Below are 14,198 nucleotides of genomic sequence, written 5' to 3' on the forward strand. Positions count from 1 at the left end.
AAGTAAAATGATAAAACAGGTTACGTTCCCAGAATGATGACCGAGAGCATAGCCAAAACTAAAAAAAATATACCCACCACAAACCCTATGCTCTGATTAATCATTCTGGGAATGTGATGTGTGTGGCTACCCCTAACCTGTTGACCCAAATGCGCACTCTGCTCAGGTGTAGAGAGAGCGCTGCGCACTTGAGGCAACATAAAAAAGTCCCCTATGATAGTGACCCATGACCCATTTTTGGAAAAAAAATACCCTCAGAGGTCTTAAAAGAGTTTTTTTGGGGGCAATTTAGTGTCTTTTTGGGGTTAAAATTTGCAATGTACTCTGGACTTGGTACATTGGGGTCAAATTATGGGAAATTAAAATGAATAGGGAAAATTTTGTACTGCGTGGAAGTGTGATACTCCCTGAAGCAGTTTTTAATGCAGAGGCCCGGCTGATCGGGCAAGTGTCACATTGAGTGGTGGTATCCTTCCGTATATCCCTCTTGTGACACACTGCATTTTTTCTGAGATCGTCCCTTCTTTCCAGTGTGGGGGACCTCACCTGGAAAGTGTTGGCCTGGGACAATCCTGGCACCTATAACTTCAGTTCCTTGGAAACTCCAGCCTGCACTTTCCCAGTCGTCAAAGATCAGGGCCTTTAGGACTTCTTCTTGGAACTGGAGGTATGTCCCTGTGTTGCCGGCGTGCTGGGACAGTACAAAAGAGTTGTACATAGCAACCTGTACCAAGTAGACTGCAACTTTTCTGTACAATACCCGTGTTTTTCACATGGCATTGTATGGCTTCACGACTTGATCAGAAAGATCAACTCCTCCCATATACTGATTGTAGCCCTGAATACAATCAGGCTTGAGGACCGTTGTTGTGGTACCTCACACAGGGATAGGTGAGCTGCCGTTACCATGAATTGTGGTCAGCCTAAGGACATCCCTCTTATCCTTATATCTGACCAGCAACAGGTTTTCATCAGTAAGGGCACGGGACTCACCCTTGGGCATAGGTGTCTGGATCAAATTTAGAGGGAGACCTCTCTGGTTCTTCCGCACGGTCCCACAAAGGGACGTGGATCTGGCTGCAAGGGATGTGAACAGAGGGATGCTGGTATAAAAGTTGTCCACGTAAAGGTGGTAACCCTTATCCAGCAATGGGTGCACAAGGTCCCAAACAATTTTCCAGCTAACACCCAGAGTGGGGGGACATTCTGGGGGTCCAATATGCAAATCTCGCCCCTCATATACTCTAAACTAGTAAGTGTGTACCCATAGGTACTCTCACAAAGTTTGTAGAGTTTCACGCCATACTGCGCCCGCTTTGAGGTTATATACTGGCGGAAGATGAGTCTTCCCTTACAACTGACAAGAGACTCATCTACCGAGAGTTCCCTGAGGGGTACGTAGGCCTCCATAAATTTGGCCCCAAAGTGATCTATGGCCTCACTTTGTACAGCTAGTCATAGGTGGGATTACCTCAGGGGGGGGAGGCCGCATTATCAGTTTAAAGCAGGCATTTCCGAATGGCCTCAAACCGCCTCTGTGCCATGACCATACTGTAAAGCGGGGTCGGGTAGAGCATGTCCCTGCTCCAGTACTGCCTGACACTGGGTTTTTTGACCAGGCCCATATGCAGCATGAGGCCCCAAAATGTCCTAATTTCGTCTGCATCAATGGCGTACCATTCATTGGGCCTAGCCAAAAGCGAATCTGGGTGGTGGGCGATGAACTGTTGGTCATACAGATTCGTCTGCTCCACCATTAGATTGACAAAGCCATCACTGAAAAAATGACTAAAATAGTCCATTTCAGAGTACCTGGCAGTGTCAATACGGATTCCTGAGTCGCCAACAAACTCAGGAATCCGTGGCTGATAACCCTCTGGGGGTCTCCAGACAGGTTCACTGGAAGGGGGCTCCGGTACAATTGTCTGGGGTGTCGGTCTCCTATTATGAGCGGCATGGACGCTCGTACAAGTGTCAACCACTGGGTCATGGGGGGTGCGTGGCCACGCCTGGCGGCATCTCCGCCGCCGTACTAGGGACTCATCATCAGTGATAGATGATGAGGAGGATGAGGAAGATCGGAGTCGGAGGCACGTAAAGTGTATGCCTCCTCCACCGAAAATGCCCGGCGAGCCATCGCCTTTTTTTTACGGTGGCGGGGTGGGGAGGTTGTCTGTGTGTGGGGGGGGGGAGGGCGGGGAAGTGTGTAGTGCGTGTGCTTGGTGTAACTTTTGTATATAACTGTGTGTGATTATAAGTCACACACTGTTATATAGGGAAAAAATGCAGCACCCTCCCCCTCCTCCCTGATCTTGGGTATTCCCCAAAAGTAAGGTAAAGTCGAATTAATATGAATCATGAACTGTTTCCACAACTCTCTTAGAATTTGCATTAGATGGCATCAAGCATTCTCAACTGATGTTCCATACAAACTACCCCACCACAGTTGTATGCGGAGGGAGTCGAACCTGTGATCAGTAAGGCCGGGGTTACGCAGCACAATAGCAAGTCACATCTATGTCACAAGATCAAAAAAATCTTTGCAATTTTGCAGCAACTTTATTACTGATCAGATTCCTCCGCAAAAAATATAGCCAAATTGTACATAAGTCATTAGGAGATTGCATGGCGTTTGTGACCTGCAACCAAAAATCCATCAAATGTGTATTTTTTGACACTTCATAGACATGCAACATCATTCCCTAACATTATATGTAACGTTGCCCATTCTTTCTGCCACGCAACCAAAGTCGCCATGTACACCCAGCCTAAGTTATCAGTTCCCATCCTATCTAATGTTTATTACCTGTCCAATGATTGGTTGATAATTTATTGTAGCTATACATGCCATAATATTGCTCTTGTTATTGAAACAGTAAAGTACGGTATTTAAACTGATGTATTACAATATCAGTTTTTCTCAGTTTTCTAGAATAATTTTTATGCCTTTTCTCCACTAAATAATTTCAAACCATGGTGCAGTTAGCAGTATTTCCTTATTGTTTTCTACGAACATTAACTATTGGATAGCAACAAATGGCCTAATAGTATAAATCTCTGTGATTTAACACTCACTTCTTTCTTATTACAACATAAGGAAAAAATACTGTGCGGAATCATTTCACCCAAGCATGTACAAGCAGTAATTTCCAGTTCTCCTGGCCAATGTTGAACAAAAACAGATATGTTTGATTTATAGCAGTAGTAGAAACTCTGGCAGCTGCCCCACTTGTAACTAATATACAGCAAACATATAATGTCATTGGTTTTTTTTATTCTTCCAGTGTTGAAGCCACATAATCGCTAAAACCTGCAGACTCTTTTCCCTTTGTTTAGAGAGCAACAGGTGTGCAATACATGCCTTCTTCATAACTCCAATGACCTTATAGACCATAGTTAATAGAGTCACAGTCTCCATTCCCATCAACAATAGCAATACATGAGTCATCCACACATGGAATAAAATCCCAAAGTTGACAATGAAATCACATTACCTTTAGTTACTTTAGTAGAGTCTACTAGGCAACATGGAAAAATGAAATAGAATCAGTAGATGTATTATAATGTCACTACTTCATAATTTTTACTTACAAAACACAGCATCAACCCTCTAAATAGCAGATAATGAAATAATCCTAAGGCTGGATTTTTATTGGTTACTGATCTTCTGCAATAATTTTTTTGTATCTTTAGTCAGATTTTCATTGACTCAACCACACTCTCATTTACCTGTTATAGTATACAGAACAACAACATTAAAAATATACTGTCACCCCCCCCCCCCCCCCTTGTTGTCTAAAGCTTATGATATTGCAATGTTAGGGATCTTTCTCACTACCAAAGCAACGTTAGCAGTAGTTTTGTTATAAAATGAAGGGAGTTTAGCATGAAATAAATTGCTGCATGTCCGTTATTTTTCTACCGCTACCTCATCCAAAGTAACGGACAACCAACAGACCCCATGCAAAGTGGATGGAACCCGTCGGGACTCGTTGGTGTCCGTTGTGCTACAACCTGTTCAGGGTCTGTTAAGCACAAAAAACACATTAGCCTTTTATACATATATCCACTGCTATATTTGTACCACTAACTTAATTCCTCACTAGTATTTTCTCGTTCATTCTTCACTTTTGTTTGTCTACATAAGCTATATTAAAAGTGTCACCCATTCTGCACTCCATATATAACTGCATCCAATGCCAGGGGTTGGTAAAGCCTTTATGTAACCCAGTGTTTCCCAACCAGGGTGCCTCCAGATGGAGGAACCCTGGTTGGGAAACACTGATGTAACCTAATGCACTAATCTATGCAAATAGGGTGACAAATACAGATGGCTGTTAGAGATGAGCGAAGTTACAGTGATTCGATTCGTCACGAACATCGTGGCTCGGCAGTTGCGGACTTAAAGGGGTATTCCAGGATTTTTTTTTATTTGACTATGCTACAGGGGCTGTACAGTTAGTGTAGTTCATAATATAGTGTCTGTACCTGTGTGTGACTCACTAGTCAGCTGATACAGGGAGCCTGTCTGCTTCAATGGGTGGAGGGATCGCTTGGTGTGAGAGAGATCAATCTGCAACAGCTGTAGGCACCCTGATTGAAAACCACACTGATTTGAATGGATGCAGCTCATTTATGTTTCAATGGGTGGGGTAGCTGATGTGTGGGAGGGAGGAAGATGGAATTGTGGGATTTGTAGTAAAAAAAAAAGAAAAGTCAAACAGGAAATACCAATTCACAAACAGCTAGCCACAGTGTTATGGTAATCTCACAACATAGCCATTTAGCCCCAAGACAAGCACAGATCCTTCCTAAGCATGTCCTTTACTGCCTGCCAGGTACGTAAAATTACCTTATGGTGGATAACCCCTTTAAGCCTGCATAAATTAGTTTAGCTTTAAGGTGCTCCGGTGGGCTGGAAAAGGTGAATACAGTCCTAGGAGACTCCCTCCTAGGATTGTATCCACCTTTTCCAGCCCACCAGAGCACCTGAAAGCTGAACTAATTTATGCAGGCTTAAGTCAGCAACTGCCGAGCCGAGAAGTTCTTGACAAATCTAATTACTGTAACTTCGCTCATCTCTAATGGCTGTAATATGACCGGGTTTCAGATTCCATACAATGACTGCAACAACAGGACTCCAACGGTTTTACTGAATCAAACTTAGATTGTAATGGAAACCTATTTATTTCTACAGACATAGATACCAAAATGTATAGCAACTATTAGCTATTCCTCTTATACACAAAGTGTAATTGTGCTTATCATTAATGAGTGACTGACTGACAATAACGAGTGACTGACTGACAATAATGAGTGATTAGGCCTTAAAAGGGAAACTATGACCTGTTTACACTATGATTTACTCTGAAACACTCTATAATTTTAGAAAGCCAGGACTTAGGTAACTAGTCAATGGGGCAGTTACTAGTGGTTGCTTGCCAACCGTTACACAGATAGAGACATGTCACTTAGGGCCAGTGGGGGAGCTGCGGGGATGGCATACCAAGAGTACTTACGCAGATCCTGGTCTCTTTTTATGAAATTATGATTTCTCTGAAACAGCTGGCATTTCAGAGTAGTTTTTCAGGTCCCTGCTATCTGCACCTGTTTTATGCTGCCCATGGTTTGGTACAAACAGGTGACAGGTTCCCTTTAAAGAAGCACAACATGGATTTTGTTACCTATATAATGTTTAATGCTAACCCACCTCCAGTATTCCTGCAGTATTATCAGTTTCATCCCAGTTGCTTCCATACATTTCATTATTGCAGCTTGGTCATATGACCACCAGTCTAAGAAGGTGTGAAAAACACTACATGCTCCATCTCTTCTGCCCTTATATTATTTTTTTATTGTTTTTATTTTAGGATAGATACTGTAGATGTTTATCCTAGGCATGTTTAAACTTTTGACATGTCATAGACTTAACGGGTTAGTCCATAAATTGTTGCTACAGAAGCCAAACATTTAGAAAGCTATCCATTTAGTTATTTTCTTCCACAATAAGTTTTTCCTTTCTCATAATGTCACACAGTTCGATATGCCAAGAAAGAATTCTCTTTAATTTTCTAGTGTCATGGAATCGCCATTGTGGCTGCACACAAGAAGTGCAACGGAACCCATTTCTTATCTTGAGCCAAAGAGCCCTGAATCAATGGAGTATGCTACCTAGTCAGAGACTATCTCCAGCATATTCCAAAATGATGTGAGACAAAGTGCAACTTTTAATCGAAAAAGACATTCATTTCTACTACCCTTTAGTGATAAATGGATGTTCTCTCAGAGTTACATAAATGGAAGAGTATTTGATACATCCTTTAGATGTTCTAATAAATTGCATTAGAAAAAAAGAATTGCAGTTGATCGTGTTCAAACCAGGAGAAAGCATTGTCCTAGAGATTCCAAAGAGGGAATGCTATTATAAGTGACCACATCCCGACTTCTGGGGCCAAGGGTGCAACCCCCAAAAAAAGGAATCTTTGCAGTTAAACAGGGCTTACAAAGGGAGATTTGAAAAAGTGGGGTCATGGGGCCAGGTCTATAAGAAATCTTATATCAATTGATACCCAAACATCTCATATGGGCAGCGTATGTGGCACAATCCTTTGCATCCAACTATCCAACCATGAAGTCAGACTAAGATTGATCAGGAATAAACATTTTAAATGCTGACTTGTCATATTAAATCTCTTCCAGTGCTCCTTTGTATATCTCTACATTAATAAATCATGTAAAATTTATTTGATATTTATTATTTATTTTTTATAAGATGACTGTATTAAATGATAGCAAGCTATTTATCTTTTGTGAAAAATAGTTGTTTGTAGAAATAAGAGAGCACAGATGGGAATTCCCTTTCACATCTGGAAGATGACAACTTAGTTGTGTTCTCCACTTACTTTTTGAATAATAATGACAATATGTTTTATGCATCCTAAATGTATTTCTTAATCCAAGATCTTCATATTGTATTGTACAGAGGTTTCTATGTTATAAAGATGTCTCCAACTGTGAGCAAACTGTCTGCTATCTTTTAAAGGATAATAATTATTATTAGTGTACATCTTAACCCCTTAAAATAGTTGTCCGGTAAAATTTCTTATTTTCTGTTTGTCCCACTTTAACTCACCTTCCCCCACCCCCTCGTAGCTCTGGTATCTGGGTGCCTCATCAGTGGTTGGTGCTTTTTCTCGAACTTAAAATCGTAGGGTCTACAGCCGAGGGAACTCACAGTGTCGCTTGCCAATTTCTGGCCGAGGCGAGACACTGCTGTGATTGGCTGAGTGCACTGTGGCGTCACATTTACAGCTACAACCAGCTTCCAGAAGCAGAATGTCAGTAGAGAACGGACGGAGAACGGGCACCATGATACAGCAATGAGGGAGCGGTAGAAGGAAAGTTAAAGTGTAATGATTTTATTAGACAGGCTGGTGAATAGGAAATAGTAAATTTTACAGGACAACCCTTTTAAGGACAGCTCAGAGACATATTTTTTTTTTGTTTTCATTTTGTTGTTTGATGCCATGTTTTTATTGCGGGATGAGTTATAGTTTTAATCTTATGGTCACCTTTTTGGGTTATTTATACAGTATTACCCCAATAATGAACCTATTGGGGGAGATCAGATTCCAGCTTTCATTTTTCAGAAGCCTTTTTAAGCTGGAATTTGATTGGTTGCTATGGGCAATTGCTCCATTGTTCCTGTGAACAATGTTTGATAAAGCTAATGGGTTTATTTATTGGGGAAATACATATTTTTTTTTTTTTTTATTATTAATTTAAGTTTTACTAGGGGATTTAACATTGCCATCAAATCTTATATGATCATTTGGAATACTTTTTAGTATTGTTGTACTTTTCAGTATTTCCTGTACTTGTGACATTGCCTTTAAAGGGGTATTTCGGGATCTAAAATGTTATCCCCTATACAAAGGATCGGGGATAAAATGGTAGGGGCCGTTACACCTCCTCCCATAGACATGAATGGAGGGGGTGTGGCATTGCGGCACGTCTCCATTCCTGGAAACTGGAGGTTTCCGAAACTGGAGACGCAGCCCCGTATACAATGGGGCCCCCGAGACATCAGACATCTTATCCCCTATCCTTTGGATAGGGGATAAAATGTTAGGTCCTGGAATACCCCTTTAAGGCAGGTGTGTAAAACAATGATAAGGTAAGGACAGGGTTAGTTCTACCAATTTAGCTCAGACAAGATTGATCACCCTTTCGGGCATTACTTTGCGATTTTATAGAGACATTTTTTTTTTTTTTTTCGTTTTGTTTTTTCATATTTTTTCTTTTTTTTCATATTTTTATGAAGTAGAAATTAATCAAGAGTACACTGTATGAAGAGCTGAAGACTTCATACATATCAAATATGACACTTCCAAAATGACTTTTAGACCTGATGACATTTCAAGGGGGGGGGGACCCTTTTATCATGCATGGAAAGTGGATGGAAAGAAAAAAAAAAGGCTGAAAATAAAAGAAAAACCTAAGAAAACTATGTCTCTACAAATCGCAAGTTAGTGCACAAAAGGGTAATGAATCTTTTCTAAGCTAAATCAATAGAAGTAACCCTGTCCTTATCCTATCACTGTTTTACACATCTACTGCAACAGAGCATTGTGGAGCTCTAAGATATAGGGGAACACTTTGCATTAATGTACTAAAGAAGCAGGAGTGTGCTATTTGTCTTTGAATACTTAAAGACAGATGCCCATAACATACAAGGAGGCTTGTAGTTAACCCCTCCGTATATAGGATAATGATCTTTATGTGCTGAGGGCAATGCTGTAAGGGGGCCACATGGCAACCTCCTTGCTGAGGAAATAGCAAAGCAAGATATGAATGACACCATCTTGCTTGTAAACGTAGAACACTTTATTGAGGCACTTCAAGCAGGGGAGTTTCCTGGCATACAGTAAATACAAACCCTCAATACTTGGCAATTCTCACCCAGAGGCATACACATGCATAACAGTTTTGGTATTAATAATAGTATAGTCTCAAAGTCTTTCTTCCATATGACCCTGCTCCAATGCCTATACTGCTCAGTTTCTGCATTCTTTTAGTTCCACTTGCTCAGGTACCTATCTGTCTCCAGCTCCATGATTCTTTTGGATCACTCTCAACACTTTGTAGGCACTCAATAGAGTGCAAAAAAAAAATGGCATAAACTCTCCTGTCCTCACTCCTCCTGTGAGATGGGCTACCATGAGGCGGTGTAGGGAGGATTCTTCCATCTCTCCAGGGAATAGCCCTGATGACGGCAGGGCATGTTGACTTATTAGAGAGCAGGGATGCAGGGCCAATTGGGATCGGGCCTGGGTCCCAAGCTCTCGCAGAGCATGGCATTTAAACAGGCAACTGCTGGCCACAGTCCCTGTAACTTTTTTTTCCATCACTAGCATTGTCTGCTGTTGCTGCCCAAATCTCTGATGTCTGCCTGTTTCCCCCTACTTCTGCCTTTGGATACTGTATTGTATCTGATGAGACCTTCTGTTCTGACCCCTGGCCAATGCCCAAACAGTAGTCTCACAGCCATAGCTTCTTCCGCACTACTTGTCAGAGCCCAGCATATGGTCTGCTTGCCAATCTGTGCTACTCCAGCAAGCATCTTTAGCTGTGATACCATTGTGACAGCCGTGGCTCATCACAGGCCAGAAATGTTGATATTCTTCACATACTTTTGAAGCACACTACTCCTTACTTTGCATTCACATTCAGAAATACATCATATTGAAAGTTGACCACACATCACTGCAGCTCTCTTCATACAAAATCTGTGGGGGTTATGAAAACATCCAGCAGCTACCACACCTAGGATGATAAGGTAAGAGGGTCCATGCTCTCCCAAAAATTGTAGGTCTCAGTCAGAAAGGGTTTGGGAAAATGGAAAGGGGAGAAGCAGGAAAGAGAGCAAAGGAGAGAGGTAACATGGCAAGAGCTTTATGGAGGGGCAGGAAAGAGTGACTCAGCAGGGTAGGACACAAATTGACATGAGTACTTTAAAAAGAAGGGGGTGGGGGAATGCAACATGCTGGTTGGTCTATGAGGGTACGGTAAAATGGAAAAAGATAAAAATGGCTCATTGGAAGGAGCCGACACAATCATTAAGAGGATTTGTAGAAGGGGGAAGAGTATGAGTGACTAAGATATGTAGCAACAAATAATACAAAAATGAGATGGATAGAGCTTGTTCCTGAAGATGCCGTGTGTCTGTTTTCTAAATAGGCAGAAGGTTCAGGTACAAGCTGTCACAGAGTCTGCTCTGTAACTTGCCTGATCTTATGTTTTCCTATTGCTGTGGTCTGCTTCTTCACTTCCTACACAGATGGCATAGTAGGGAGTAGAAGGAGAGGGGGTGGACCCTGAGGTTATGTAGCCATTTAAGGAACTTCGCAGTGGGGCCCAGTTAGTCATTAGTATGCACTGTACAGTAATTAAAGCCCACCGATCAGCTTGTTCACCCCTATCCTGTGGATAGGGGATACATTTTGATGTTGGCAATAACTCTTTAAAGCACTAAATACAGTTTGGAGGTCACAATGGATTTATAGTTGGAAAATGTTACAAGAAAAGCCTTCACGCACTTTACAGATGCACATTGTATAAAATACATCTGTACTTTCTAACATTCATAACTTATAAGCCACTTGTATTATTGACTGATATTATTTCACTTATATGTTCATATCCACTCATGCATTCTTTAATACTACACAGTATGGGTATAAGTTTTGTCAGTTGATGTGTAGGTAAAACATAGGGGAGATTACTTGCCATATTAAAGGAAAACTCTATCCAAATAAAATCACTTTTCTATAGCTGCGCATGTTATATAGTTATATAACTTTACAATATAAAGTGTAATCTTTGCTGAGCACATACCCTATTTTTCCAGACCACATGTCATAATCTCTTCTCCTCAGCTCAGAGAGCCATGCTTCAATGTGCTGTGTGTGATTGTCCCTGATTGGTTGAGGCACACACCACCCTTATCTATATGCACTGCTCACTCTCTAAAGGCAGCCCCTACCAGCATCTCACACTGGAAACAAGCGAAGTGGATCATGGTTTGTATAGTTTTTTGCCTCCCTCAGCTAGATTTTCAAAGGCTTTTTATGGGGGGGCAATAGAGGTCCGATTTTGAAACAAATCATCTGGGATGCCTTGTGAAGTCATGGTGATCATAAATATATCAAGCTTTAATGAAAAGAATGTAGTGATATATAGTTATTCATCTTAAGGGAAAAAAACATTTGTGAAACGGAGAATAGTGGACAAATGGCTTACAGAACAGCTTATATGCTTTTACTTTATAAAGAATAAGTAAGCCCCTTTAATTATTATTTAAATTTGAAAAATGTTATATTTGTTATTCCAGTTGGTCCATGGGAAACTGGACAACATGTAGTCAGACATGCGGGACTGGTGAACAGTTTAGACAAATTCACTGTGAGCAGAAGGCAAACTACAAAATGGAAATTGTGGCACATAAACTGTGCTCCACAACACCGCCTGTCCATCGTCAACAATGTAATACACAGAGATGTCCACCAGCATGGAGTATTGGACCTTGGTCAGAGGTAACGTCTAAATGTTAGCTTTTTGAAATTATTTTTCAATTTAGAAAGTCTTCCATTTAAAGAGGTAGTCCAGGAAAACTTTTTTTTTTTTATATCAACTGGCTCCAGAAAGTTAAACAGATTTGTAAATTACTTCTATTAAAAATGTTTAATCCTTCCAATAATTATCAGCTGCTGAAGTTGAATTGTTCTTTTCTGTCTGGCAACAGTGCTCTCTGCTGACATCTCTGCTTGTCTCGGGAACTGCACAGAGTAGAAGAGGTTTGCTATGGGGGATTTGCTTCTACTCTGGACAGTTCCCGAGACAGGTGTCATCAGAGAGCACTTAGACAGAAAAGAACAACTCAATTTAAGCAGCTCATAAGTACTGAAAGGATTAAGATTTTTTAATAAAAGTAATTTACAAATCTGTTTAACTTTCTGGAGCCAGTTTCCTGGATAACCTTTTTAATGTTGTTCTAAACGTGTTTTATTTTTTTTTAAACAGTGGAATACAAATAATTGTTCATCTCTTTAAGAGTAAGGCTTTCCTGGTCTGACTAAATATGTTTAAATCTTCTCTTTAGCAGTAAATTATAGCTTATGCATGGAAGTATGACTGTTCTACTTACTGTAGTTTGTAGTATGATAACATACAACATGAAAGGCTTATACATGCAATAATTTACCAATATATTAAGAAAATCATTAACATAAAGTAAATACTAAGTAATTTTATAAAGAAGTCATAAAATAGTATTGTTCATAAAATAGGCCCATAAAAATGAAAAGTGACTTGCATATATTTAGCTCTTTTGTTATGACTTTTGCTTTCTTTTTTCTCTGTACTATGAGAATGGACCACACATAATGCAACTGATATGTAGTTACTTATGTTTGTAGTGTTCCAGAACCTGTGGTAAAGGTTGGAGAAAACGATCAGTGGTTTGCAAGAGTACTAACCCTTTCCAACGAGCACAGATTCTTCAAGACTCAACCTGTACATCTGAGTTCAAGCCTAAAACGCAAGAGAATTGTCTTGTTAAACGCTGCAAATCCAAGGAGCTGAAATGGTTAGTGACAGACTGGTCAAAGGTAAGAATCTTCTGTGGAATACATTTATAAGGCTATCTTTCAGCTGTCAAACAGATTTCCATGTGTTTCACTATGTGATTCAGAGTGTCAATAGACACAGAAACAAAGTGACACATCCTGCAGCATTGCAAACTCAGTGCAGTCAGGATCAGGGAGGAACCAAAAACAGGCATGAGAATTAGAGATGAGTGAATTTTTGAAAAATTCGATTTGGTTCATTCACCGAATTTTCAAAAAAAATTAGTTTTGGTCCGAATTTATTTGCAGCAAATCATTATTAAGAACGGCTATTTCTGGCCTACAGAGAGCCACAATAGGGGTGTAGAACACTTTGTGATGCTGTAACACACATAGGGTGTGTGCTGGGTTAGTGAAATAATACTGTTATTCAGTATGACATGCAGATCAGAGGCATCGCTATTAGAATCACTGTCACAGAGCAGCACAATGACAGAGCCTGGAGGTGGCATCAGTATGAGGAGGCCATATAGTGGCTGAATGACACAGCGTGGAGGTGGCGGCAGCATGAGGAGACCATATAGTGACTGAATGACACAGCGTGGAGGTGGCAGCAGCATGAGGAGACCATATAGTGGCTGAATGATACAGCGTGGAGGTGGGGGGCAGCATGAGGAAACTACATAGTGGCTGAATGATACAGCGTGGAGGTGGCAGCAGCATGAGGAGACCATATAGTGGCTGAATGATACAGCGTGGAGTTGGGGGGCAGCATGAGGAAACTACATAGTGGCTGAATGACACAGTCTGGAGTTTGCGGCAGCATAAGGAGTGCATATAATGGCTGAATGACACAGCCTGGAGGTGGCAGAAGCATGAGGAGACCATATAGTGGCCGAATGACACAGCGTGGAGGTGGCAGCAGCATGAGGCGACCATATAGTGGCTTAATGACACAGCCTGAAGTTGGCAGCAGCATGAGGAGAACATATAGTGGCTGAATGACACAGCCTGGAGTTGGCAGCAGCATGAGGAGACCATATAGTGGTTGAATGACACAGCGTGGAGGTGGTGGCAACATGAGGAAACCACATAGTGACTGAATGACACAGCGTGGAGTTGGCAGCAGCATATAGTGGCTGAATGTCACAGCCTGGAGTTTACGGCAGCATGAGGAGAACATATGGTGGCTTACTGACACAGTCTGGAGGTGGCAGCAGCATCAGGAGAACATATGGTGGCAGTATGAGATAGCTTGGAGCTGGTATCAGCATGAGGAGAACATATGGTGGCAGAATGAGACAGCCTGGAGGTGGCAGCAGCAGAATCAGGAGTCCTGAAGGTGACCCAGTGACAGAGTGGTGCAGTGGGTGGCAATACCAGTACCCGGTGATGAAGGTGGGTGAAAAAAGGAGAACTTGGCATCAGATGTGTGGCATCAGGCGGGTGCCAGGATCAGAATAGTAGCTGGGGCAGGTAAGCAGAAGAAAATGGTCTCTTTTGTAAAAGTGTAAATGTACACAAGTAAGTATTGAGGATATGCATTACGTAAAACGTAACTTTTAATAATAT

The 14,198-nt window shown here is 41.2% G+C and overlaps 1 protein-coding gene across 2 annotated transcripts in view; it reads left to right on the top strand.

The window, feature by feature from the left end:
- Window positions 1-14,198, top strand: part of ADAMTS16 (ADAM metallopeptidase with thrombospondin type 1 motif 16) — a 263,619-nt gene that overhangs the window by 202,927 nt on the left and 46,494 nt on the right. For both annotated transcript variants that reach the window (XM_056520819.1, XM_056520820.1), the window contains 2 exons: window positions 11,393-11,594; window positions 12,477-12,668. In XM_056520819.1, the coding sequence (XP_056376794.1) occupies window positions 11,393-11,594; window positions 12,477-12,668 (394 nt within the window). The remainder of the gene's footprint in view (window positions 1-11,392; window positions 11,595-12,476; window positions 12,669-14,198) is intronic.

The sequence above is a fragment of the Hyla sarda genome, chromosome 5 (assembly GCF_029499605.1).
Source record: "Hyla sarda isolate aHylSar1 chromosome 5, aHylSar1.hap1, whole genome shotgun sequence".
Lineage (NCBI taxonomy): Eukaryota > Metazoa > Chordata > Amphibia > Anura > Hylidae > Hyla > Hyla sarda.